Source organism: Echiichthys vipera (genome assembly GCF_963691815.1).
Source record: "Echiichthys vipera genome assembly, chromosome: 10".
Classification (NCBI taxonomy): Eukaryota; Metazoa; Chordata; class Actinopteri; order Perciformes; family Trachinidae; genus Echiichthys; species Echiichthys vipera.
This window is the reverse complement of record NC_139835.1, coordinates 7,014,000-7,037,417: the sequence shown is the minus strand read 5'-3', so window position 1 is coordinate 7,037,417 and position 23,418 is coordinate 7,014,000. Positions and strand designations below refer to the sequence as shown.

Sequence of the window (23,418 nt, the reverse complement as noted above, 5' to 3'; positions counted from 1 at the left end):
CTACACTTATCTAATCTATACTGCTACTTTTACATAAACCAATAAATACAAACATTCTGCATACTTACAATACCTAATAATATGTAATTTCTTTAAAAGGCAAGAAGAACTGCATCTGTGTGCAAGGTTTTGAGCATTTGAATTGCTCATATTACACAGAATTACTGGATGGAAACCTGCCTGTCAGCGGATACTCATGCCAGATTTGATGCTATGCCAATGAACTCGTACTCAAAACCTCTGGTGTACTTGAGCTGAGGTTAAAGACTTACCGGAGCTCCTTGAAATCTTTTGACATATCAAAGATATGTACACACAATCTACAATTCAAATGCTTTGTGTAACCTTGTTTCCATGAGCAGTACTTTGCAAGCAGGTCATTAAAAGTTTTATCGCTGTCATACTGTTCACTGATTGTATATTTTAAAATGTCCCTGTTGATGCTTCCTACACTTTTAACTGTAAAAAAAATTAATTCAATTTGCTTTGACAATCTTAACTCAAGATGTAAAATCTTGACAGCATCCAAGTGCTTCTATGAATTCACACCCATCCATTCTGTAGCTGCAGAGAGCTGCTGTTGTTGTTTGTCAGTTTTCCCATCAACACTTGTCATCTCCAAATAAGTGTCACTAAAGAAAAATGGCCCTTGCGGTAATGGCTGTGGAAAGTGCTGCGCGGCACCACTATTCCTATCACTGCTGTGTGTGTGTGTGTGTGTGTGTGTGTGTGTGTGTGTGTGTGTGTGTGTGTGTGCCCATGGGTTGCTTAGGTTACTAATGAAGTGTTGACATGAGGACGGATTAGGATGGGGGGCTGACATTGACAAATGTGATACTAAGTGGGTAAAGGTGTCTATGAATAAACCAAGTTCATAATACATGTAGGGACACACACACACACACACACACACAATGATATTTGTGCTGCAGATCCCGGTCTAAAGATGGATGACCATCAGTGGGAGGGGTGCTATAATGATTGTGAATACCCCTGACAGATCTGCATATTGGGACCATCATGACCATGTGTGCAGTATTGTGTCACCTTTATTGGAACAATTATGCCACCAAGGGCTTCATGAATCCATTGTTATTGTCCCTTAGCCAGTCAAGCCCAACATCATGAGTGATGGAATGTTTTTATCGTATTTCAAAAATGTATCTGTAATCCATTGCAGCCAGTGTAAAAACACAGAGTAAGTTGAATATTCAGCAGATGGAGTGTTATGTAATGCTATTCCTGCTGCGATTATGGAAGTATGTGCAATGGCTTGCATGTGACTTATAACAAAAGTTTCGTAATCTTCTGACATGTCAGCAGGTCCTTGTTAAGTTAAAGTGATGGGACTTTCTCACGAAACCCAGTGACATGATTATTTTCCAAACCACCAAGGGATTTTAAAATATGATTGCACAGATACTTTTATAAATCATTTTTTATTTATAAGCAAGAGCTCTAAATGTGTAAGACAAGATATAGAGATTATCCTATAATAGATATGAAACTAGTATGCATGTGAATCAGGTCAAAGGGAATGAGTTCAGATTTTCTCAAGTCAAATTTAAAGGTCCCATATTGCAAAAGTGAAATTTTCATGTCTTGTTTTATTACAAGGCAGGTCGAGGTGCTATACACACAACCCATATTCAGAAACTGTGCCTTTAAACGAGCTGTCAGGACTCCTGTACGGTTGTGATGTCACAACTATACTATATATAGGTAGAAAATGCTGCCACAGTGCCATCACAGTCATTCCCCGACTGCAATGACCGTGCAGAGATGCAGAGTGGGAGACCTGGAGACCAATAAGAGCACAATGGGATTTTTCAGGAGGGAGTCTTAAAGTGACAGCTGATAAAAGTGTTTCAGACAGAGGGGGGATACAGGTATATTCAGACAGACAGTATGAGGAAAATAATGTGTTTGAAGATTAAAGCATGTAAACATGGTCTAGTATAAACCCAAAATACAAGTATGACCTTATACCTGAACATGAGCATAATATGGGACATTTAATGCATTACTCACATCTACAGTATGTATGGTAAAATAGTTATTGTTCCCCCGAGTCATTCCTCTTCTCCACACTGAAGTGGCCTTCCTAGCCAGACTACACTGTAAATATGAGACAAATTTCAGACTTCCAATTTCATGCAAAAATGTATTTTTAGGTTCAGATGAAGCTAAAATGAAGGCTTGGTAGTCTCCATCCATCCATCTTCAACCGCCCGTTGCTGTGTGCCTCAGTAGTCTGAGATACCCAAATGAAGAGGATGCAGTGCAGTATGTACAGTATTTACAGTATAAATGTACGGCCAAATTCCCTGTGTGTTTGCACAGATAGTTTTTCCTTGCTGAGATGGAAGAGAGATCCATCGTAGCAGCACATGTAGGTTTGTTGCATGGAAACAACCCCAGCAATAAACCTACGCACTGACAAATCAAAGATGCACACTACATTAAAGTAGCTTCAGCTGATGTTTGGAATGCATTTTTTCACAGAAGGCCTGTAGATCTTGTCTCCCATGTTTTAGTGTGTAAATGGAACTGACCCATAACTCTTTAAATGTTCATGTGAGTATTGTGTTAATGCAGAACTGAAAAAAATCTAATGAAATGCTCTGTTAGTTTTCATGATCAGTTTCAAATAAGAAAAGATGACTGCTGATGATTGCACTGACTAATTTAGATAAATTATTGTACATGCATGTCAGGACATATTTAAAGTTACTAAAGACATAGTCCATTTTACGTATGGCTTTCAAAAGTCCCCAAGAAAAGTCACCATTGATTTGCAATCAAACGATTCAAGATTTGGGTGTAAAGAAAGACGTCTTTGAAGTTCTATCCACTTAGTGTATCATATGAGACCACTCCTGACTGGCTTTGGCCCTGTAACCTTATCCATGTACCAGGCTGCCAGTTAGCTGAGCACCAGTCCCAGAAACACTCTTTCAACTACAGCTTTACAGCTTTGTTCAGTTTTGTGACGCTGTTTTTTTTTCAATTTCTTTTTATTTTGTCCTATTAATGCTGGATATTTGGCAGCTATTTTGCTTTAAAAATTTGACAGCTTGGCTTGGTGTCACACATGGATCCCGGGTGTCCCCGGGTTGTTCAGCACATTTAATGGTAGTTTGAAGCTGGCCTTTTCTGAAAACAAATAAAACAAGTGTCTTTTGTTTCGGGTTTGATAGATCAGGCACAATAGGCTGAGGAGGGTAGTTTAGCAGTGGGAATAAGAGTGGGGGTGAGTATGTGTGTGCTGGCGTGATTGTGTCTGTGTGTGTATGTGTATGTGCAAAAGCACATGTGCGTGTATTGGCCTGGAGAGCCGAAGATCTGCCCTACTTTCAGGCTAGTATTTCTTTTGTTACCATTCAACAACTTCCCTTGAAATGTTGATGGTGGGTCTACGTCTAAGACTCACGGAAGCTGTACTTGTTGAATGTTAACAAAATAATTGTTGTTTTATCTTTGTTAAAATGACACGGTGCTCCAATGTTAGCAGGAAGTACAACAGCAGAGACATTTATCTGTGAATGCTGACAAAAGAGACAAACAACCTCTCTGCAAAAATATACTGTGTAATGGAGGCTTGTGAAACCTGGAGGTACGAGAAGACTTGAGCTCTCTATAGTCAGAGTAACAGAGCCAGTCATCCGTACTTGTATGAGGGGCAAGAAAAGAAGATTATATTCACACTACGATACTGTAATGACAGCATTCAGGGGTCACCTCATGGCCTGTTCATGCATGCACTGCACCCAATGGGTGGTTAAGGTTGGGTGTGGGGTCCTTTGAAGTTAAAGGTAGGGCTGGGAGAGTCCCGCCACGTATTTTGAAAAGCAAAACTGTAAAACTTATTTGAAACCATAAAATGATTTGATGTACCTCCCCGGTTTTGAACCACCACCTCTCTTTCATAAATAACAGTCCATGATATATTAATAATTAGTAATTAATATAACTTGTGGTAATTTAGGCTAGATCACTTGCTTCAAATGTTATCAGCAGATTGGATATTATCAGTTTTTATCACTACCATAACCATTCTCAATCACTGTATAAGGAGGCATGTTGGGGTAGTAGATGGGTCAAAAGACCACTGGACTTTCATCCAGGAGCCCGCGGTTCATGTTCCGTTCATGTCTTATGCCTCCTGTGTGTCACTGTAGGTATGTAAAACACACTTATTTTTAACCTCACCTGTAATCTTTTTTTAAGTCTAACCAAGTGGTTTTGTTGCCTAAACCTAACCACATATTTTCTGTGAATTTACAACCTTAACCACGTTAATCCCCATGTTAAGAACAGCTACCCAGTGCATTGATGCGATGCCGGAAAAAACAGCCAACGCTAACCGCTACCATGTGTCTAGGTGGAGCAGGCACCCTCCAACCCATAACTACGAGGCTGATAACGGAGGATAAAGATTCAAAGCAAAAACACTACAGCTTTATCATAACTTGGGTAGTAGTTTGGCTATTGGTTTACATCAGGGGTGCCCAGCCCGCTCCTGGAAAGCTACAGCCCTGCATGTTTTAGGTTTTTCACACCTGATTCTAATGATGTGCTCGTTATCAAGGAGATAAAGCTTGTCACAGGTTTGATAATCATCAGGTGTGTTGGAGCAGGGAGAGACCTAAAACATGCAGGGCAGTAGCTCTCCAGGATCAGGATTGGACACCCCTGGTCTTAACTCACCTATCACTGAGGTCTCAGAGCACAGTGGCATTGTTTAAAAAAAATTAGACCGGGGCAAAACCATGAGCATATGACTATAATGAGAATGGTAGCTCAAAGATGAAACGATTAAGTCGGTCTGGTGGATGTTTACAAAGAACGGTTAGGTTTGTAGTTTTCTCTTGCAAATAATTGGTGTAACCTAACTGAGGGTTTGTTTACGACCTGTCTGACCACTTGTGTTTGTGTCCCAGTCAGAGCTATTTTTAGCAGTGAAATGTAGCTGCAGTCTGAGATCTCAGAGATTACTTTGGTGAGTACAAAGTTAATAGTTGCAAATGTCATATTGCTGGTTTTAATAGCCTAATCACTCATGCCGTGTTTTTCTCTTTTCTTTTTGATATAAAGCATATTTTCTTACAAGACCATCAGTGAAATAAAGGACTACTGACTGTGCCCTTGCCTGGCAGCCAGAACAGAAGTGTTATAGCTGTGACTGAAAATGCTCCTTTTATGTTTGTGGGATGTCAAGTCTTAATCTCAAAGTTGGTTTACTTAACATGCAGTTGTGGTTCTCACAGTCACATCCGATCCGCAGACAAGAACCCTCCATTTGGGTCCATCTTTGATGAAAGGGCTTGGATGAAAACTAGCAGACACTTGTCTGCCGTCTACTACCACCGGCAACGGAGGATTCCTACGCTAAGTCATATGATTTACTCCCGGGCAATGTACATTCTTTCAAATCTCCTTTCATCTCCATCCCGGTGATGAAAAGAACCACCATTACCTCTTTAAGAGATAGTATTATACAAGAGCACAAAGCAGGGATTTGTAAAGATCCGGATTATGCAGTGTAAACATCTGCATGCCATTTGTATGCTTAAATGCCCCATCATTGTTTCTAATAGTCATATTTAATGATATGAGCTACAGGCAAATCGATGCACAAGCAAGTGAAAGCATACCTAAAGCTATTGCTTTTGATTTTACAGCACTAAGCGCTTGTTTAATAACAGTATTGCATTCACAGAAATGCAGAGAGGAAGAGTGTGCAACCTTCCAGTAAATCTTTGAGGTCTGAGCGACACTGAAATGCTCGGCACACCAGTTTGACTGGGTTTGGGATAGAGTGAGGTGCGTGAGTTGATGTCAGATGCAGCAATCCGACGTTGTTGGCCTAATTATGTAATAAAAGGGGCATAAATGCTTTGAAGTCCTAAGTGCAGTTGTCAGTTTCTTTGAAGGCAAATAGTAATTGTCATGTTCACTACCTCACAAATCAAACCTTCTACACATGTTTCCTCCTCCCCAAAGTCAAAGTCTGTGCCCTCCCTTCTGCGTACACACACACACACACACACACACACACACACACACACACACACACACATATACCACAACAACCTTTACGGCAGCCTTGATCTGTTCACTGTACAGGAACTGCTGGGCCCTCTACCCTTTCATGCCCTGCTTCAGTCACCCACATCTGGAGTTGGTCAAAGTGCTAAGCTCCCCAGGGAAAGAGTTTTGGTGGCCCCCCAAAAAGAAAAAGTCCAATTCTGTCACTTCCCGGAATCCATGAGGGAATAAAAATGACCAGACGTCCCTCTGTGCAGATGCACAAACACAGATTGTTAGATCTCTTCAGTACAGTATCTGATCCTTATGAGTTCCTGCGTATGCAGCAGAAAGTCAAAACAAACACCTCATTGAGAGATATCATTTGTGCATTAAATCTTTCCTTGTGATCCCTGATGTTTTTCAGAAGACCATTGTGACCCGTGGGTGGGGAAAATGCTTCACCTTGTACTTACTATATCATCAGTAGCGAATTCTTGCTAGATTTACGAGACCTTTTATAGGTCGTCAGCTTCTCAGATTCTTTTCATACACTGGGCCTAATGCAAGAACAATTTTGTATTCTATTTTTTTTCTTTTTCTGTTTGCTGGGTTCATGCACATCAGACTCGGCAAACAATCCTAACTTCAGAAAACTGTGTAAACATGATGAATGCCACCTGTGCATAAATGAGCATGCGTTTATCAGAATTGTACATTAGCATAAATAACGCACTACTCTTACCATAGACATCTGCTTGCCCTGCGTCATATGTCCTTTTGAAATCCTGCTGACGGAGAGAAGTAATTTTAACAGCATTAGCAGCTGAGTTAATAGAGCTGATGAAGGAATGGGACAAATGACAAGTGCTGTGTATGCCTTGTCACCTGAGGGCTGTACTGATACTGAAATAAATCAGAAGGGGTCCGATATGAAAATGGCTTTTTAAAAAAAAAAAAGATGTCTCACCACATCCATGACAGCAAAAGAAAATGGTGAAATATTTTAAATCGTTTTGCAGTTTGAGATGTTCATATATCATATTTGTTGATATTTTAGTGCTTCAAAACAGCATCAATAGCCAATTTAAAATAATGACGGTATTGTTCAGCTGTAGGAATACATTTACACTTAAGAATGAATCTTTTTGTATGAGTGGTACTTGCATGAGGCCCATTGGGTCTATGTATGCACTTCACATTCAGTGCGTTGCACATCAGTAACCTGGCTTTACCCCGGTTAGGGGAATAATCGGATTATTGAGGTTTTCCTTTTTATATGAATGGGGGTTGAATGGGAAAATGACGGAGTAACTCTTCCTCTGGTTCAGTAGGTGGCGCTCCGCCAACATACAGCTGGTCGGAATACTTTTTTTCCCGGTTCTCCTTTGTCAAAATCACAAACAGACAACTTTTTGACAGAATTACGATAGAAATAGGTCTTCTTGGTAGTAATGTTACTTACCACTACAATAAAGCGTTACGGTTCAATGGTAACGCTTTATTGTTATTTTCTCTTGTTGTGTCCGGTGCCGTTGCTCCCTGATTTAATCTATTTCCGGGTCAAAAGCCACTGCCGCAGAGTGGGGAGGGGGAGTTATAAGCTACGGAGCATGCGTAGCCGCAAAACCTGATGTTAACCCAAGAATGCTGTTAACATGCACGAATAATCAGTTTACTTAAGGGGTTATCTAGGTCTGTTAACCAGGGTATGAGAAATCTGATTTTACCCGGGGTACGGTGTTTACATAGTGTCTGAGAAACCAGAATATGTTCTTAACTCATATATAATCCGGTTTTTAGACTGCATGTAAACACACTGAACGATTTGCATGTGTATGTCTTTATGAATTGACGTGTCTTAGTCCATTCTGCCTGGTAATAAAGGTAGGATTTCCATAACATGATGAATCCTCCTCTAGGCTATAAATCCCTTCTTCCCAGTCATTTGAGTAGTGAGCTGGTCCCACGAGATGCTACCACCCCCCTCCCCGCTTGAAGTTCAAACTCACGTTAAATGACTTCCTTGTTCCTGTGCAATCTTTCTGACTATAATGTTGAAAACCAGGTGACTTGCCCTCGGGCGAGGCTTTATAAAGTCACATCCTGCATGCTGCATGAGATCCTTGTGGGCTAGCCTGGGTGTCTCAGACTTATGTCTAAGAGGTTTATCAGCTTGCGCCTCGGAGATTAGTCAGTGCTTACTATCAGGATGATTCCACTTCAAACTGTACTTTTCAAGCCATTTTAGAGGCTCCTCACTCCACCTCTTATAAATGCAACGCCAGAAATGAAGACCTCACCAGAGTGCTTAAATGAATACATAACTTTATTTAAATAAATGCTTTGTCATAACAAAAAAAGACAAAGGTTAAAAGAGTACATAAATTACAAGTTGAATAAATATTACACAGTGATATTCACTTTAATAATTTGAGATTTTTTGTCTTTTCTTTCTTATTTGTTCTATGTATTTCCAAATACTGACCATTTTATTTCCCACTATCCTCTTGCCACCGATGGGTCCATTTCACAAGCCAGAGAACACCAAATTATGAAAAACAATTGTAATGACTTATTACATCCAGAAAGTGTTATGTACTCAGAAAAACGCTGTACTTTCGTTACTGTACTACTGAAGTATGAAATGTGAATATGAGTTTAAACCAAGTAGGACATGAAACCTGAGGAAGCCATTACTTGCAAACAGGCGTGAAGGACAGGAAGTTACTGTCACCAGTACGGACTTCTTTTTGAGTCTGAACCTCAACATGCAATCCAAACACAAGAAACAAACACCTGGAACATTGAAGCATTCACACATGACTGATCCAGGCTGTGAATGTTCCCAGGTATCAGACATTTCCTTGTTTTTTGACTCCTGGTTCCAGTATTTCATTCCCCAGATTTCCATGATTCCAGGTAACTGTTTTGCTAACTGTATCTAATGTCATGCAATTGGTGACCCCATATCGGGGAAGTGGCTAGGCCCTGATTATGACCACTGCCCATGGCGTTCACTCTTCCTCTGTCTTTTCCCCTGCGTCTCCTTTATCTCCCCTCTTGATCTCATCCCTCATCTCTGTGCAATTGGCCATGAAACCATCTCTAGCTGCATGTTACTTTAAATCTATTTTTCCCTAAAAGATGTTGCTCTATTGGAGGTCCCAGGCATGGGCTGCACAGCCCCTGTCGACAAATATTACCTCAAAGCACCACCTTTAAAAGGTAAGCACAAGATAACACAACATTTAGCTTTTGTGGCTGTTTTTGTTTTCTTATTATTTTTTTTCGTTCCACCAACTTCATGATACCCCATCTTAGGACGTCGTTGTGTGTCAATATCAATAGTGAGTAACTGAAATAAGTGCAAGCTGCTTTTATTCGAAAGTGGTAGTGGGGATTTGGTGTTGGAAGTGGGGCAAGGAGCCTTGATAATATATTCACAACCGGAAGCCATTTAGGATGCAAATATCATTTACCCCCAAAGATCCTTTGGCTTCCCCTCTCTAGCAATCATATACAATGGCATTCACAAGAAAAAGCAAGAATCTTAGCTTATTGGTTGTCATAGAAAGAGAAGAGGGAGGTTTAGCTGACACCATTTACGGGGGCTTTCTGCATTTACTGTTCTTCTCTTAATCAGAACTAAACCTAGACCTCTTGATTGTTGTATCAAGTATCAGCCATGGAGGGGGAAGGGGAGGGGGCTGTCTAAAAAAAGGAAATTGCCCTGTTTGATATCCATGTCACTTTCACGTCACTATTTAACTGTATTTGCATGTAGGAAGGCACTGTAACTTGCACACAGAGAGAGAACCTCTTAAATGACCCTGTAATGACCTGTAACCTTTTTGTTTTCATCACGCTCCTGTTAGATGTATAACCTTTGCATGGAGGGGTGTAAGCAGAAGGCTTCCAGAGGGTTAGCTTCTTTGACTGCTCTGTAGTCTAATGACTCTGGGTCATTCTCTGACAGGCTACAAGGACCTATTCAAATTCTTTACAGGCTAAAATCTTTTTTTTTTCCAAGCACAATTACATTGTTGCCATACTATGTTTCTACAGGAAAAACAACATTCAATAACTATATTTAAAAGTAATGTAATACACCATGGTTACACTGTAGTAGCAGTACTGAGGGGAAACCACTTGATAAAGGAACATGGCTCAAAAGTGGGTGGTCTTTACTTCACTGAAGGCAAAGAAAACAGCACAAACAAAACCATACAAAACTACACTTCACAACTGAATCAGAGAAGCAACTGGCCTGACTGGCAAGTTTGATTATGCACTCGGCTCGAAAGGTTGAAGTCAAAGTCGAGTCCCATCAATTTAGCTGGAAACACTTATCTTTATTTCCCCCGTCAGAGTCAGCGCTCTCTAAGCTCTGTGTCGCCCTGCATGGCAGTGTCTGTTTAAATAGGCACAGTTGGCATATCAGGCTAGCTACATTGTCGAAGAGCCACTTACATAGGTTCATCTGTGACGATCTGCTTACTCTTGTTTCCAAACGCTCCGTGTTCCGAGACATACTTTACATGGGTTATAGAGAAGGCCAGCCCCAAGACCACTTCAAGCGCTAGCAATACTTGTTGTGACAAAATCAAACAAAAGAGAAAGAAAAAAGGACATTCTTTTTGTAAGAGGCTCACTCCATCATACACCAACATAGGCGGATACATATCACACACACGCACTGTACACATACACACTCTCACGCACGCATCATTTTCTGAAGTTACACATATCTAAGCAGGTTCCCCTATTCATAAGTGCTCTGACAGAACCACATACCCAGATAGAGTCAACTGTTACAGCAAATCCCTATCTATTGTTTCTTTTTTTTCTTTTGGAAAACAAACAAACAAAAACCAAATTACTTTGCCAATCATCAGTTCCATAGTGGCATCACAGCCTCAAACTGATCTGTTTTCAATCAATGTGCCTGATATTTTTGTTTTTCTTCACAATGATTTTGTGTTAAATTTACATCATACAAAGTGTTGTATTGAAACCCCCAGCTTCTATAAAAATATATCCATAGTGTGCATATATTTTCATGGATCGCCTGCCAGGGGACCCGCCTCATACAAGGGGTCCCATGAGCAATAGTCAAGGGATCTGGTAAATCTTCTGGGACTTTCCCCTCATTCAGAGATGAGTGCTTGGTCAACAACAGAAAAGAAAAGAAAAAGAATACAGGTGTCTTTTTTCAGCCTGTTCTTTCGTTTGGATTTTTTCTTCCTTTTTTTTCAATTTGAAAAAACAAGAATCTTGAAGTGAACGGAGGCGGAGCATACAGATGTGATTCAGAGAGGAGGCGTGGGCCCTGGGTCACGTGGTGGTTAGGGGTGGGGGGGGGGGGCTGGGGGGTCAAGGGTGGTCCTCCCCTTTTCACTCGTTGTTGTTGCTGCTTTCCAGGTCTTTACATTGAATGTCCCCTCCACTGTAGTCTGTGCCAGGGAGCTGAACGCCGTACTTGTCCACACACCAGCAGATGCCTCGTTTGCGGCCGCGGGATGGCTTGCACTGTGGGCCGGAAAACAAAATGGTAGTTTTGATGAAAACAGGTACAAGGGTTAGAAAAGGTGGTGAGGGTAAAGGCCTCGTGACACCAGAGAGTTGCACAGCTAAATTTTATTTGCACATCTTTGCAAAATCAGCTTGTAGCTTGGTGATATAGTAACTATTCAAAGGGTTGGTTAACTGTTGTAGCTGGCAAGGTGGCGATTCATACGATGGGCCAGCCAGAGACATGTTTGCGCTTGTCAGTCACAACCTTAAAATGCTCTTAAAACTAGCTTAGCGTGTTTGCTAACTGTCAGCTAACAAACTTATTAGCTTGTCACTAACAGGTCAATAATCAAAGTTTATTGTAATGAAAGATTCTTGCAGAGTTACATTTAACCCAAAGCAAGCAAAGTCACAGAAATGAAGGGATGTCAAAGAAAATGTTGCTTTTTTTAGGGTGCTGTGAACTTAAAGGTACAGTACATCGAATGTCGGAGGAAAAGAGAGTCTAAATGCAAGTCATCAATGCGATGTTAAAAAATATTTGGAGGCTTTCTGATGCTGCTTTTTCATTGCATGCTACTGCTCTGTACTCAGTTAAAGAGTGTCGAGTTGAAGATGATGTCAGGGTTTCACTATGGCAATCAGCTAAAAAATCCTGCCTACACTTAAGGGGTACTATCCGTAGTGGAAAACAAAAAAGAAAAAAGTACTGGTACAAAAAGGGAAAAAGGAAGTTGAGTCGAGCAGAGCTGTACCATACAGTGGATACACAGCATTTGTGCTAAGTGCAAGGCTTTTCAAAAGCAAACCTACCTGCTTGCGCTTGAAAAATCCCTTTCTGTCACAGTTGGGAAGATACAAAGACAGAGCCATCACACGAGAAGTGTCCTTCATTCCCTGAATGATCCCATCCAGCTTTCTCCTGCATGGACCCTTTGGGAAAAGACAGCACAGGGTTACATGGCTGTGTAAAGGGATGCACCCTCACTTATTTCAAAACTCAAATTAAAAGTGTATTCATATATAATGATGGTGTAGCTTGCATTGCTAGATACTACCACTAGGCGTCACCAAAGTCATACATTTTCTAATTCTTCACTAAGTGACTTTAAAAAATGACACAGGCGCCAACTAACATTGCAAACTTACAAATTCAGGCTCATGCTTGTCAATTGGCAGAGGGGAGTAGTCCATGGGGGAGCCCATAGAGCGCTGCTTGCCAAGCTTCCTCTTCTGCTCCTTGCGCAGTGCGTGAACTTTTTTACTGTTCACAATGTCTTTGGGAAGGAGTGGCACTTTAGCTGGCTGAAGCTCCTCTGTAATCTCTGCGGTAATGGTGTCCTCATGTTCTCGAGACTCACGATCTGCAAAGGAGCAAATAAAATGTGGTTAATCAATGTCACTTTTATCCATACAATAGAGTTGCTTATCACCGTATTAAGAACATGTTCTTAGACAGAAAAGAACCATTGCCTTTTAACACATTCATCAGACATTAGCCTTTATTTGGTGTCCTGGATCTGCCCATCAGGAAATGTTCATTCCAATATTCACTCTCCTTTTAGTTGTGTTTTAGTCTCCACCAACTCCTGAGGGAAATATACTATATACTGATGAAAACTGTATGACTGATACTAAACAATGAAGTTGTCCATGAGTTGAAAGATCCTAAAATGCTCTGTAGAACTGAGGGGAAGTGCCAAATTGTTGATAGACTCAGTCATTTGATTCAGTGTTCATATATAATACTGCTAAACGCAACTTTTGAAGAATTTTCACAGCCCTAGCTCATACAGTATATGACATTCAGAATGGTCTGGAAATAATTCTTGTGTCTAGGGTTAGCAAAGGACTGTATGATAAAAGACAATGGAAAATGCAAGACTGAGGCTTGCTTCCATTTTCTGTAAATAGTTATTTAAAAGACGAAGACTAATTGCCCTTGGGTAACAAATGGTTAACACCAAACCCGCTGTAAAAATCCTCAAATCTGTGTTTAAAAGTCTCAGAAAATGGAGCTGTTTTGCACTGCACTGCTTCTTATGTGTGGAGTTTCCCATGTTTGTTTATTTAATATTTCATGATGAAACTAGTCTTCAAATTTCCATTTGAACAAGAACATAAAATTCAGGAATGTAATATCTCTGTAAAGGGTAATGTCTGCTCTAACAGTCGTTATAGACCCATAATCAAGTATTTATGAGAAACCAGTAAAATGTAGATATGATTTATATAACAATTTTTATAGTCACTGGAGGGAAAAAGTGATTTGTTATCTGCATAAATCATACATGTAAAGTTCTGCAGCTTGTTGTTTCCCACATAAAACCAGGTGCTTTTCCCAGGGTTTTTGCAGCCAACTGTTGCTTGCCATTTGTTTATAAAGGAGGGGCGGCTGGAGCTCTGATCAACAGCTGATGAATTGCTAAAACAACACAGAAGTTTAAACTCCCATCAACTCCACCTCCCAACCCCCTTCCCCTCTACTTATAACAGCTATAGAGCAGTCATGCTAAAACCTCCCTCCATGTAATGCCAGTAAGAGCTGATGTGCATCCATGAAAACAAGGAATGTCTTGTATCAGTGAGACATGTTGGTCTTAAGGTTAGCTGAGGTCACACATGAGAACAGATACACAGACATCAGGCAGCACATATTTGTGAGCATACAGACCTCTACAACTTTGGAAAACTTCATCACATGTTGCATGGCTGCCTACACGCAGTGCCTGGAAAATTTGCTTACACGTTATCTGGACTGCTAAACTTCAACAGGGACTAAGGCCTACGGGTGTTGTAACTTTACAGCGACGTGTCCCACATGAAACTGACTCAAATGTCAAGCTGAGGAAAATCCAGTTGCTCTGTGGACTAGTATAAATGCTTGTACATTTCTGTCACATTTTATGCGCTTCTTAGGTGTAATTTCAGCTCCCCAAGGGGGCACTATAGTCTCTTGATAGGATGTTCACAGGTTGAGGTCCTTTATCCTTAACCTAGCCCCCCCCCAACCCCCCCTCCTCTCCTCTCCTATGTTTGGGGCTCAGCCTCTTAAGCCTGGACCCCCAGCCAGAGGTTCTTTGAGGCCACAGAAAGAACCCCCAGCCACCCCCCACCCCTTGGCTTAGCTGTACCATAAGTACAGAGTTATTGTGGGGACTTTGCCAGGCCCCAACTGGCCAAGGTGCTGGTGCCAGTGGATGACCCTGGTTATATTTAACTGACAAGGAAACCCGCCGTGGTGCACAGGGCCAGACTCACTGAACCAGAGAGGAATGTTGGCTGCGGACTATAGGCCAACTGCTGCCGAAAGACAAATCAACTTTCATACTTGTATCACAGACAAGAGGGAATAAGCTGGAAAATATTCATTTAACAAGTTCGTTGACTGGCCTGTTCGTACACAGCCACTGTAGGAAAGGCACTGAGACGTAACAAGGTCCCAAGCTCTGAGAAACTGATGTTCAAAGAGCCTGACACAGCATGAGTGTCTGGAGACTCTGGGAGAGGGGCTGGGGGTGGGGGTGGGCAGGGTGATTACCAGAATTGGGTCTTTGGCTTCTGCACTGCATTGCCATCTCTTTGAAATTAATCTCCCAACTCATGACTTGGCAGGCCTTGGTTTGTGTTTAGATATGTCCTTGTGTCTCCCCACACAGACTATTACTCGCTATAAATAAATACGTCAAACAAGAATTCATATGTACACCGTGCATGTGGGCTCTGTGGAAAGACTTCATTTCTGCTGTACAGTCCAATAATTTTGTCAGGGAGCTTGATTAAAATGCCACATATTTGGCAATGAAATAATGCAGTCAAAAAATAAGGGCTGTGTTTTTTTAACGTGCATTCTTGTTTCATGTGTAATCTCATTTGAGCATATAAACGGCCAGACTAAGAAAGGTCTGAGCCGTGGCACATCGATTATATCCACCTTACAAGTCAGTTACTTTGAGAAAACGTCCCTTAAGAGGATGTTGTTTGAAATTTAGAAGAGAAAGGCTTTCATTCTGCATTTTTTTTAAATGCCTTTGTGAAGACAATGGTGTCTGACTTCTTTTCTCCTCCTCTCACAAAATCACCAAATTAATCTTTTCTGAAGTGGGCTCTTCGGCGCAGCCACAAAAACTCAGTTTTTCCATGCTCAGGGTACCCAGCTTGTAAAGGAGGCTTAGAGGGTCTGTGTTTAACTCCTGAAAGTCAGCCAAGACACTGGACGGGAGCCAAGTGAGCCAAGTCATGTGCAGCTCTTCAATTCAGCTGAGCCCATAGCTGTGCTGCTATCTCTCTCTCTCTCTCTCTCTCTCTCTGCTCAAGCTAAAGATTTCATTAGGACAAGAGGAGCAGAGAAGCCAAAGGAGGTGCACCTGATACTTCTCTGTTTAAAAATTAACATCTGCACACAATTATGCTTCATGAATATCCCAAGTTTCTTACGGGCAACAATCCAAGCATGAAAGATAAGCTACCCAGTCTTTGGATTTTTCTCTCCTCTGGATCTTGAAGGCTTTTTCATAATAATTTGTAATTTATAATTGGTAAAAAAGCCTGAGGGCTTGTGCCATACAAAGCAGTTAGTAAACCATCCGTCTGCCTCCACTACTTAATATTTGAAGGCAAGGCCATGGCCTGATAACCCTGCAGTTTCTAGAGCAGAAAGGGAGGTGTGAACAAACCAGAGGGGTTGTGCATGTCACTGTGTGCAGCAGGTCCTGCAAGTTAGGTCCTGATGACTAAAGGAATATGAGAAACAGAGGTGTTCTAAACTTGCTAAAACTCTTAGGTAGCAAAATAATTTGCAGATAAAATGACAAGGAGTAAAACATTACACATGGGTGCATTTTGGTAAAGGGACTTAAGAAACAACCTCTGCACAAGACAGTGCACAAAGCCTGGTTACAAGAGAGATTGGTGACTGGAAAAGGCTCAATTTCAAACCAGGTGGAGCGGCATAAAAACACGGATTTATGAAATGTTTTGCCGATGTTATGTTTCGACCCTCATGTCCTGTTCTGTCCTTGGAATTTCTGTTGTTCGACCATGTGCGTGGTCTCAGTCGGCTTCTGAAAAATGCAGGAAATAACTCTTCCCATGGTATTGTGCACACAGAATATGTTCATCGCAATCAAAAAGTTTCCTGCTTTTCTGAATGCATGGTATAAATAGCAACAAGAACAATTCAAGGATTATAAATCACAAAACAGGACTTATGAGAGGATGCAAAGACATTCCAAGAGGGAAATGCTGGTGTGGGTAAGCAAACTTTCTGACCTGTTGATGCAGTGCAAGTACATGGTGCACCATGTCATGTGCAAAGCACATTATCAGAGGGAGGCGCACTGCTCTTCTAATGTACATTCCGAATTTTGGTCTGAGGTGGCATTCGACATCAGATTTTGGGTTTCGACAAGCCGCACGGACAAACGCAACCTCTTTTTGGGTCACCATCACCACAACACATTTGCTGGGTGTGACGGTGTTCTAGCTCCCCACTGGCAGCTATTTTGGCGAGCACTCCTGGATGTACTGTACAAAGCTGATCTCTGAGCAGTATTAAGAAGAAACATCACACTAGCTGGCGAAATTTGACACTGATTCATTAATGTGGGTTTTGCAGTAATTCAATTCAACATTCATGAATGAGCAATCTGCCTGTTTATGTACCATTATACATATACCTTATAAGGGAAAAAAATTGTTTAGGTCTGTTGGAGATGGACCAAATCCAGGAACAGTCTTGGTTGTCCTCGACTGTTTTCAACATGGTGGCCGGGTCACAAATGTTCTCATTTTACAGCTAAATGATACACTGAAAATTTATTTCTGATAATATTTGAGGCGAGAAATAGGCACTACAGTAACAGAATCTCACTGAATCTTGACTGTTTGATCGGAATTTGTGAGCCTGATGCGTTGCGATGGATGGACATCGCTTGCATAATGTTGAGGTAGTCATGATTATGCAAATTCAGATAAGGCCAATTGTCAGTCAACTTGCTGAACCCTGTCCACCATGCAACATGTGGTCGGATCTCCTGCAAAATGTTCTCATTCCTAATATATGTATTAATTACAGTAAATATTACATCTGGAGAAAAGAAAGAAATCATTTGATGTTGAATAAGACCGCAAAACTCCTGGTAGGGGAGTTTTGGTGGTAGATGGGTCCAACTTAGCCAAACCACACCTTTTTTATAATCCTAACCAAGTCGTTTTGATGCCCAGCCCTAACATCCCCTTTTCTTGCCTAAACCTAACCATTGTGGTCCACTAATGGTGGCCATTTCATAGTGTTAAATAGAATGTAAAATTTTGGAAGATATAGATAAAGATATAACTTTTTGTAGGATATCATACAAACCTGTTACTGGGAATACTCTCCATCTTTATGCTTTTAGGTCATATAAAAAAGAACAAACAATAGCACAGTTTCAACTGGTATGTAGTATTTAGGTGAAAGCAGTATTCAGAGGAAAAGATGAGCTTACCTACCAGGAAAGAGACAGCAAACGCTCCACCTGTCTCACATTCTGAGACGACATCAACACTTTCAAGAAGTGCCTTTAACCTCTATTGTTTTCTAAGAAACTCAAGAGGCCTGTTTCTGGTCATTTCTGGCACCACTCCAACATGAAACCAGGTGTTGGAGGTGAGATTACAGTACACAGGTCAGGTGTAAACACATGTGACATCATTTTAAAGCCCAGCATGTGGCCATCCTGCCTTTATTGAAACGCATGCTCCTAGCATTGAAAGACTACAGCGAGTGATTTCTTTCACAGCTGTTGACACCAGCAGGCTAGGTGTCAGTGACCAATAAGCTGTACAAATACCACTGTAAAGTTTTACAGGCAGAAATCAGGCAAGTGTGCCAAAAAGGTTGTGTGCTTGCCAGCAACAGCTCCAGTGCTGCAGACTGTCCCTATGATCATACTACGCACTCAAAAGCTGTTCCACATCAATAGTATCGATGTCACATCTAAGAATGCTGCTCCTCTTCATTTTCTCGTCATCACGGTTTCCACCAATTGCATGCTTTTTTTCTTGACGTCCTCGTGTGATATCTTAACAAAACAACCTTTCAAATAATTCTCCTGAGCACCTGCAACAGATCAGTTGCAGCATGCTAAGCTTTCACTGTACTGTCTCAGATGTTCAAGGTGAGACGGATGGAAAGCCACATACGGTCTTTCCTTTCGCATGAGCCCACGATGAAGCTGTCAGGCAGCTGGGGCCACACGTGACACAGGCTATATCTAACGTGGCATGTCTGCATGAGCACGCAACGTCCACAGCAGACAGAGTACGTTGGCTGGTTGTCATTAGCCGCAGTGTACGGTCAGAGAGAATCAGCGTTTTACCACTTGCTTTAGTTTCTCAGCTGCGACCCGATTAGCAGCTGTGTCAGTGAGACTGCAGGCATGGAAAAAGCAGATGGCGATTCTCAAAGTTGAATAGCTTTCTAAAAAGTATGTGATGACAAGTGATTCTGTACGGTGCTTTGACTTGACAAGGCAGTGTAACCGTACATATGGGAAGTTCTCTGGCATCAGAAGTCTGCAGTTGCTTGACTCGCTCATGATTGTAAATATCAATGACAAATGTGACGTGGAAAAAAAATATCGCCAACTCCAAAACTGTCTGGCAACAAGTTAAAACTGCATCTGCACATGCAAAGATCCAAGACAAATGTAAGTTATTAAAGTTGTCAGTTAAGGCACCAGGTTTCCTGTTGCTATGCTAATAAGGGGCATAGTATTTCTGTCCATGTGTGTAGTGGAGTATTCTGGATTTGGAACCACTCCCTAATCATCTTTTGTTTCTTGGCAAAGAGCAATCTGTTAAAACATAAGGCCCTTTCAGGAGCTCAAAGCACGAGGGGCCTGCTGCTATGAAGTCATATCTGTTGGCAAGCTTTCCAGGGTCTGATTCACCCGTAGGGGGCTAACAAAGTCTGAGTGCCCCCACAGCACATATACCACCTCCTATGCCTTACAATTCAAGCAACCCCTGGGATCACAGTGCAAGAGCAAACTGAATGCACCGCTGGGACATGAACCCTTGTGCAGAGTGATGGCCTGGACTCTTTTTCTTACATGAGCAGTAAAGGGAGTTGGGGCTGGGTGGTGGTGGGGGCTGCAGGATAGCAAAGATTCCTTTCCCCCATTGTTTGGCTGCCCCAGTCAATATTTAGTAGGCTGCCGGACACTCGAGCTCCTCCTCCCTGTGTTTGGCTTGCTCAGCTGGTACAGCACACAGACAGCTGCAACCCCACACCACAGGAAACCAGAAGCTCACCTCACAAGTGCCCATCGGCGGAGCTGTTTGACAGAAGGCCCTTCAGAGGAAAGAGAGCGCCAGAGGCATTCTGCTGAATCACTGCGTTGTGACTGAGCGCCCATGCAATGAATGCACCGCCAGGGGCAGGAAAAGATGCTCTGATTACCTCTGTGGGCCAACAAAGAAGTCAGGTTTTGTGTGTGTGCGTTTGTGTGTGCGTGAGACAACTGCCTAAGGTGTCATCATTCACAACAATTACACACACCAGACACCCACACAGCCCCTCCCCAAGTATACAGAAGAACGAACACACACACACACACACACACACACACACAGCTAAGAGTCTACCTTTACTTTGCTTCAGTTTATGATTAACTCTTTGCAAAAAGTTTGCTGTTTTTTTTTTTCTCAGAACCATGGCATTCTTGGACAAACAGACTATGCTGTTTTGTTATTAAGAGGAGAGGTGTTCTGCTCATGGGGTGCACATATTCTAATGACTCTGTCAACAGGCAGAATGAGCCCAGTGGCAGCCTATTTTATAGAATGAGGCGTGGAGCCAAACCCTTTGTGGTTACCACCTACTTATCTAGTAGTTGACAAGCTGCTAAAACTCTGAGTGACAGTGAACCTCTCAGCTACCAAGAAATACCTTAAATAATTTAAAGCTATCGGCTCCACTGTCTTTTTCTCTCTGTCTGTCTGACTGACTATCTCCGTATTTCTGTCTTTTCTCCGTGTTCCTCACGCATACAGATTTAGTGGTAATCCGACTCTGTAGACCTAAATCTATCTGAACTCCGCTTTAACAAGACGCAGTGTTTGCAAAGTGGCACATCACTCCTTAACATGTATTCTACATTGTACTATACATATACACCCCCCGGGTAGATTTCACGTCTCAAGGTAAGAATGACATTGGAAAACGACGAAAAACGAAAGACAGAAAAGCTTAACGCGCTCGGGCGTAAGGATGGAAAATATGAGGTTTGACAGACACTTGTTACACCAGTGGATATTAAAGGCGGCACTTTGCAGAATATGCTCCACTTAAGAGGTTCTCACATTTCTCCTCTTAATATCGCTTATAAAAATAAACTATCATGCGGTGCGCAGAAAGTTTTTCACTCGGGTTGAGACAATTTTCTGTGTGCGTCGCGATAACATCAGCGGTGAAACCTCCTTAGAGAAATGCGTTTAAGGATTCGCGGTGCCTTAAAAATGGAAGGATCGGAAACTGCCTGGATCCTTTACAGCCGCTCCTCGCTCTTGCTAGACCGCAATTTGACAGCCGCTGCCCCGCACTAGAGGCTCAAATCAGCCGGGACGCACCATGTGCGCATCTCCCCCAACGGATTAACCAGCACCGCGCACACACAACCACACTGTTGGTCCACCTCGGGATGTGTCTGTGGACGTTCATAAAGCGCAGTCGGTCGGTGCAGCTGGATGCTGAGCCTGCGACAGCCAAGGTGTATGTCTGTCCCCACAAAGACCCGAGAGGAGGAATAAGCTCCTGCAGACAGTTCAATCAAGGCAGCAGTGGATCAAAGTTAATCAGATGGCACCTCAAACCATCTGTCAAACAAGCGCACTGTCAGAGCGCAGTGCCGGCTACTCCTGCTCTACAGCATCGGGTTTCTCTGTGAGGAAAGGGGACCACTGGGCTCCGTGGGTGGGGCAAAACATATCTATCAATCAATCATGTTGTTGTATCTACACAAAAATGAGCATGACAAGACACTCGATTGTGCTGTTATTTATTCCCGCTAGACATTGCCATTCCACAGCAGCACACAGTGGATCCCAACACGGGACAGGCATCCACAGAGAGGAGCGGAGACCCCGCTGCTGTCCTGGTCCCGTTTATAACAGCAGTCGCACACATCCCTAAAGTCCCCGTTAACCCCCGAGCATGCATGCATTGAGTCAGCCGGCCAGTGTGCGTCTTACCTATAGGCGGGTGGACAGGTTTGTATCCTTTCTCGTTGGTGCACACTCCCCTGCCGTGGAGAAGGGCGTGCAGGGGTTTCTCCTCCCCGCTCCTCGGCAGGCAGCGGAGGCCCTGGGTGCACGTCCCGGTGTAAACCCCGCACGCCTGTCCCTCAGACAGGGCGCATGTTAGGCAGCAGCCGCAGCCCGGCTCCTTGACCAGCTGGCAGCCGACCGGGACCGGAGGGCACATGGACAGCGCCTTCTGGTCACAAGGCTCGCACGGCACGTATGAGCCCAAGCACCCGGACAGCCCCAAGATAAATGTCACCAAGAGGCAAAAACTCAGAAACATTGTCGGTGTTCTCTTCAGTTATAGCATAGACCTCAAATGCGAAGAGGAGGGGGGGGGGGGGGGAGTAGACTGGTCTAATGAGCACAATGCCTCAGTCAGATAATCCGATTTTTAAAGCTAAAGCCAAGAGTCTTTATCCAAGAGTGTTGCTATCTGTTTGAAAACACATTAATGACAGGCTTTTGCGCCGTGCACCCTGCAAAAAGAGTTAAAATGAGCAATTTATAAAAAATAAAAAAAAGGATGTGCTGCTCTCCCCCGATATGTTGTCCTCTGCAGGAGCAATGCGCACAATCTCAACTTCTCTCCTCTTCGGTTCGGACTCCAGTACTTTCTCCACCAAGTTTCCTGAGCAGACTGATCAAGCGGAGAGCTGCCTTGCCTTTTTAAAAACAGCCGAGCCCAAACCCCTAACTATGAATACGCTAAACTGCAGGGAAGGGAGGCGCACTTGTTCCACAGCTTGGCAAGCGGCCAAGCGTTTTTTTTTTTCTTCTTCCAGCAGCAAGAGGATCGCTCTTTCACCCTGAAGGCTGAACTGATGCCGAGGTGCAAGAGGCAACAGCAGAGAGCAACGCAACCCGCATCTAAACATTTCAGCACAGAGCACTCCTCATAGAGCTGCAGGCTTTCACTGTCTGCAGATCTGTAGCTTCACAGTCTCCACTGATCTTTATAGTGCACCACACTGCAAAACAACAAGTCAAACATACTCACATCCAGCCATGCAATCTCACTTGGGTCAGACAAGCTTCCATTTAGTGGTTGAGATAGTTCTCCTGGAGATTCCTAGAGTTGTCCAAGATTAAAAACATCTTTACAACATGTAGAAAGACGGACATAATGTCTTCGCTGGATCAGTTCTGTGACTTCTACAATTGAAAAAATGATTTCAAACTCATCATGGACTTAAAAACATCTGAAAGTGTTATTCTGCTCTGAAGGGAATAAATGATTGCATGATTGTTTGGTGTCCATAAAAAATATAAATCATCGGTAACCCCCTCATAAGTGCCTCATTGTCGGTGGTTGGGTGGAATATCCTCAGTAAAGCAAAGCAGTACGGAGGAGTCTCAAGTGCTGCTTTGCATTCATGGTTGGACCAGAAGAAGAAAAAAAATCACCACATGTGTGTTCATTATTGAACCAGTCACTTATATAATGGATGGAACAGGAACATGGATTTGCAATTCTTTTTTTATGTTCTCATCCCATTTACAGCATTTGCACGCTGAGCTGTTTTGTGTTTAAACAACACATACAGGGATACCTGCTCCAGTCTGTAAGTCATATTTAAAGCC

General features: G+C 42.5%; 1 protein-coding gene across 1 annotated transcript; it reads right to left on the bottom strand.

The window, feature by feature from the left end:
* Positions 1–11,398: 11,398 nt before the first annotated feature.
* igfbp5b (insulin-like growth factor binding protein 5b) lies at positions 11,399–22,460 on the bottom strand. The gene is made up of 4 exons (XM_083921865.1): positions 21,784–22,460; positions 12,697–12,911; positions 12,361–12,480; positions 11,399–11,562 (listed from the first exon to the last, which is right to left on the bottom strand). Exons 1-4 carry the CDS (start codon positions 22,115–22,117, stop codon positions 11,428–11,430), a joined length of 804 nt encoding a protein of 267 aa, XP_083777991.1. The 5' UTR covers positions 22,118–22,460; the 3' UTR covers positions 11,399–11,427.
* Between the last annotated feature and the right edge of the window lie 958 nt (positions 22,461–23,418).

Excerpts from the sequence above, each read along its gene's own strand:
- igfbp5b (XM_083921865.1), bottom strand. The coding sequence starts at position 22,117 with ATGTTTCTGAGTTTTTGCCTCTTGGTGACATTTATCTTGGGGCTGTCC. Across the intron at positions 12,912-21,783 it reads ACCTGTCCACCCGCCTATAG|ATCGTGAGTCTCGAGAACAT; the intron begins GTAAGACGCACA and ends GCTCCTTTGCAG. Across the intron at positions 12,481-12,696 it reads ACAAGCATGAGCCTGAATTT|GGTCCATGCAGGAGAAAGCT; the intron begins GTAAGTTTGCAA and ends CTTTTCCCAAAG.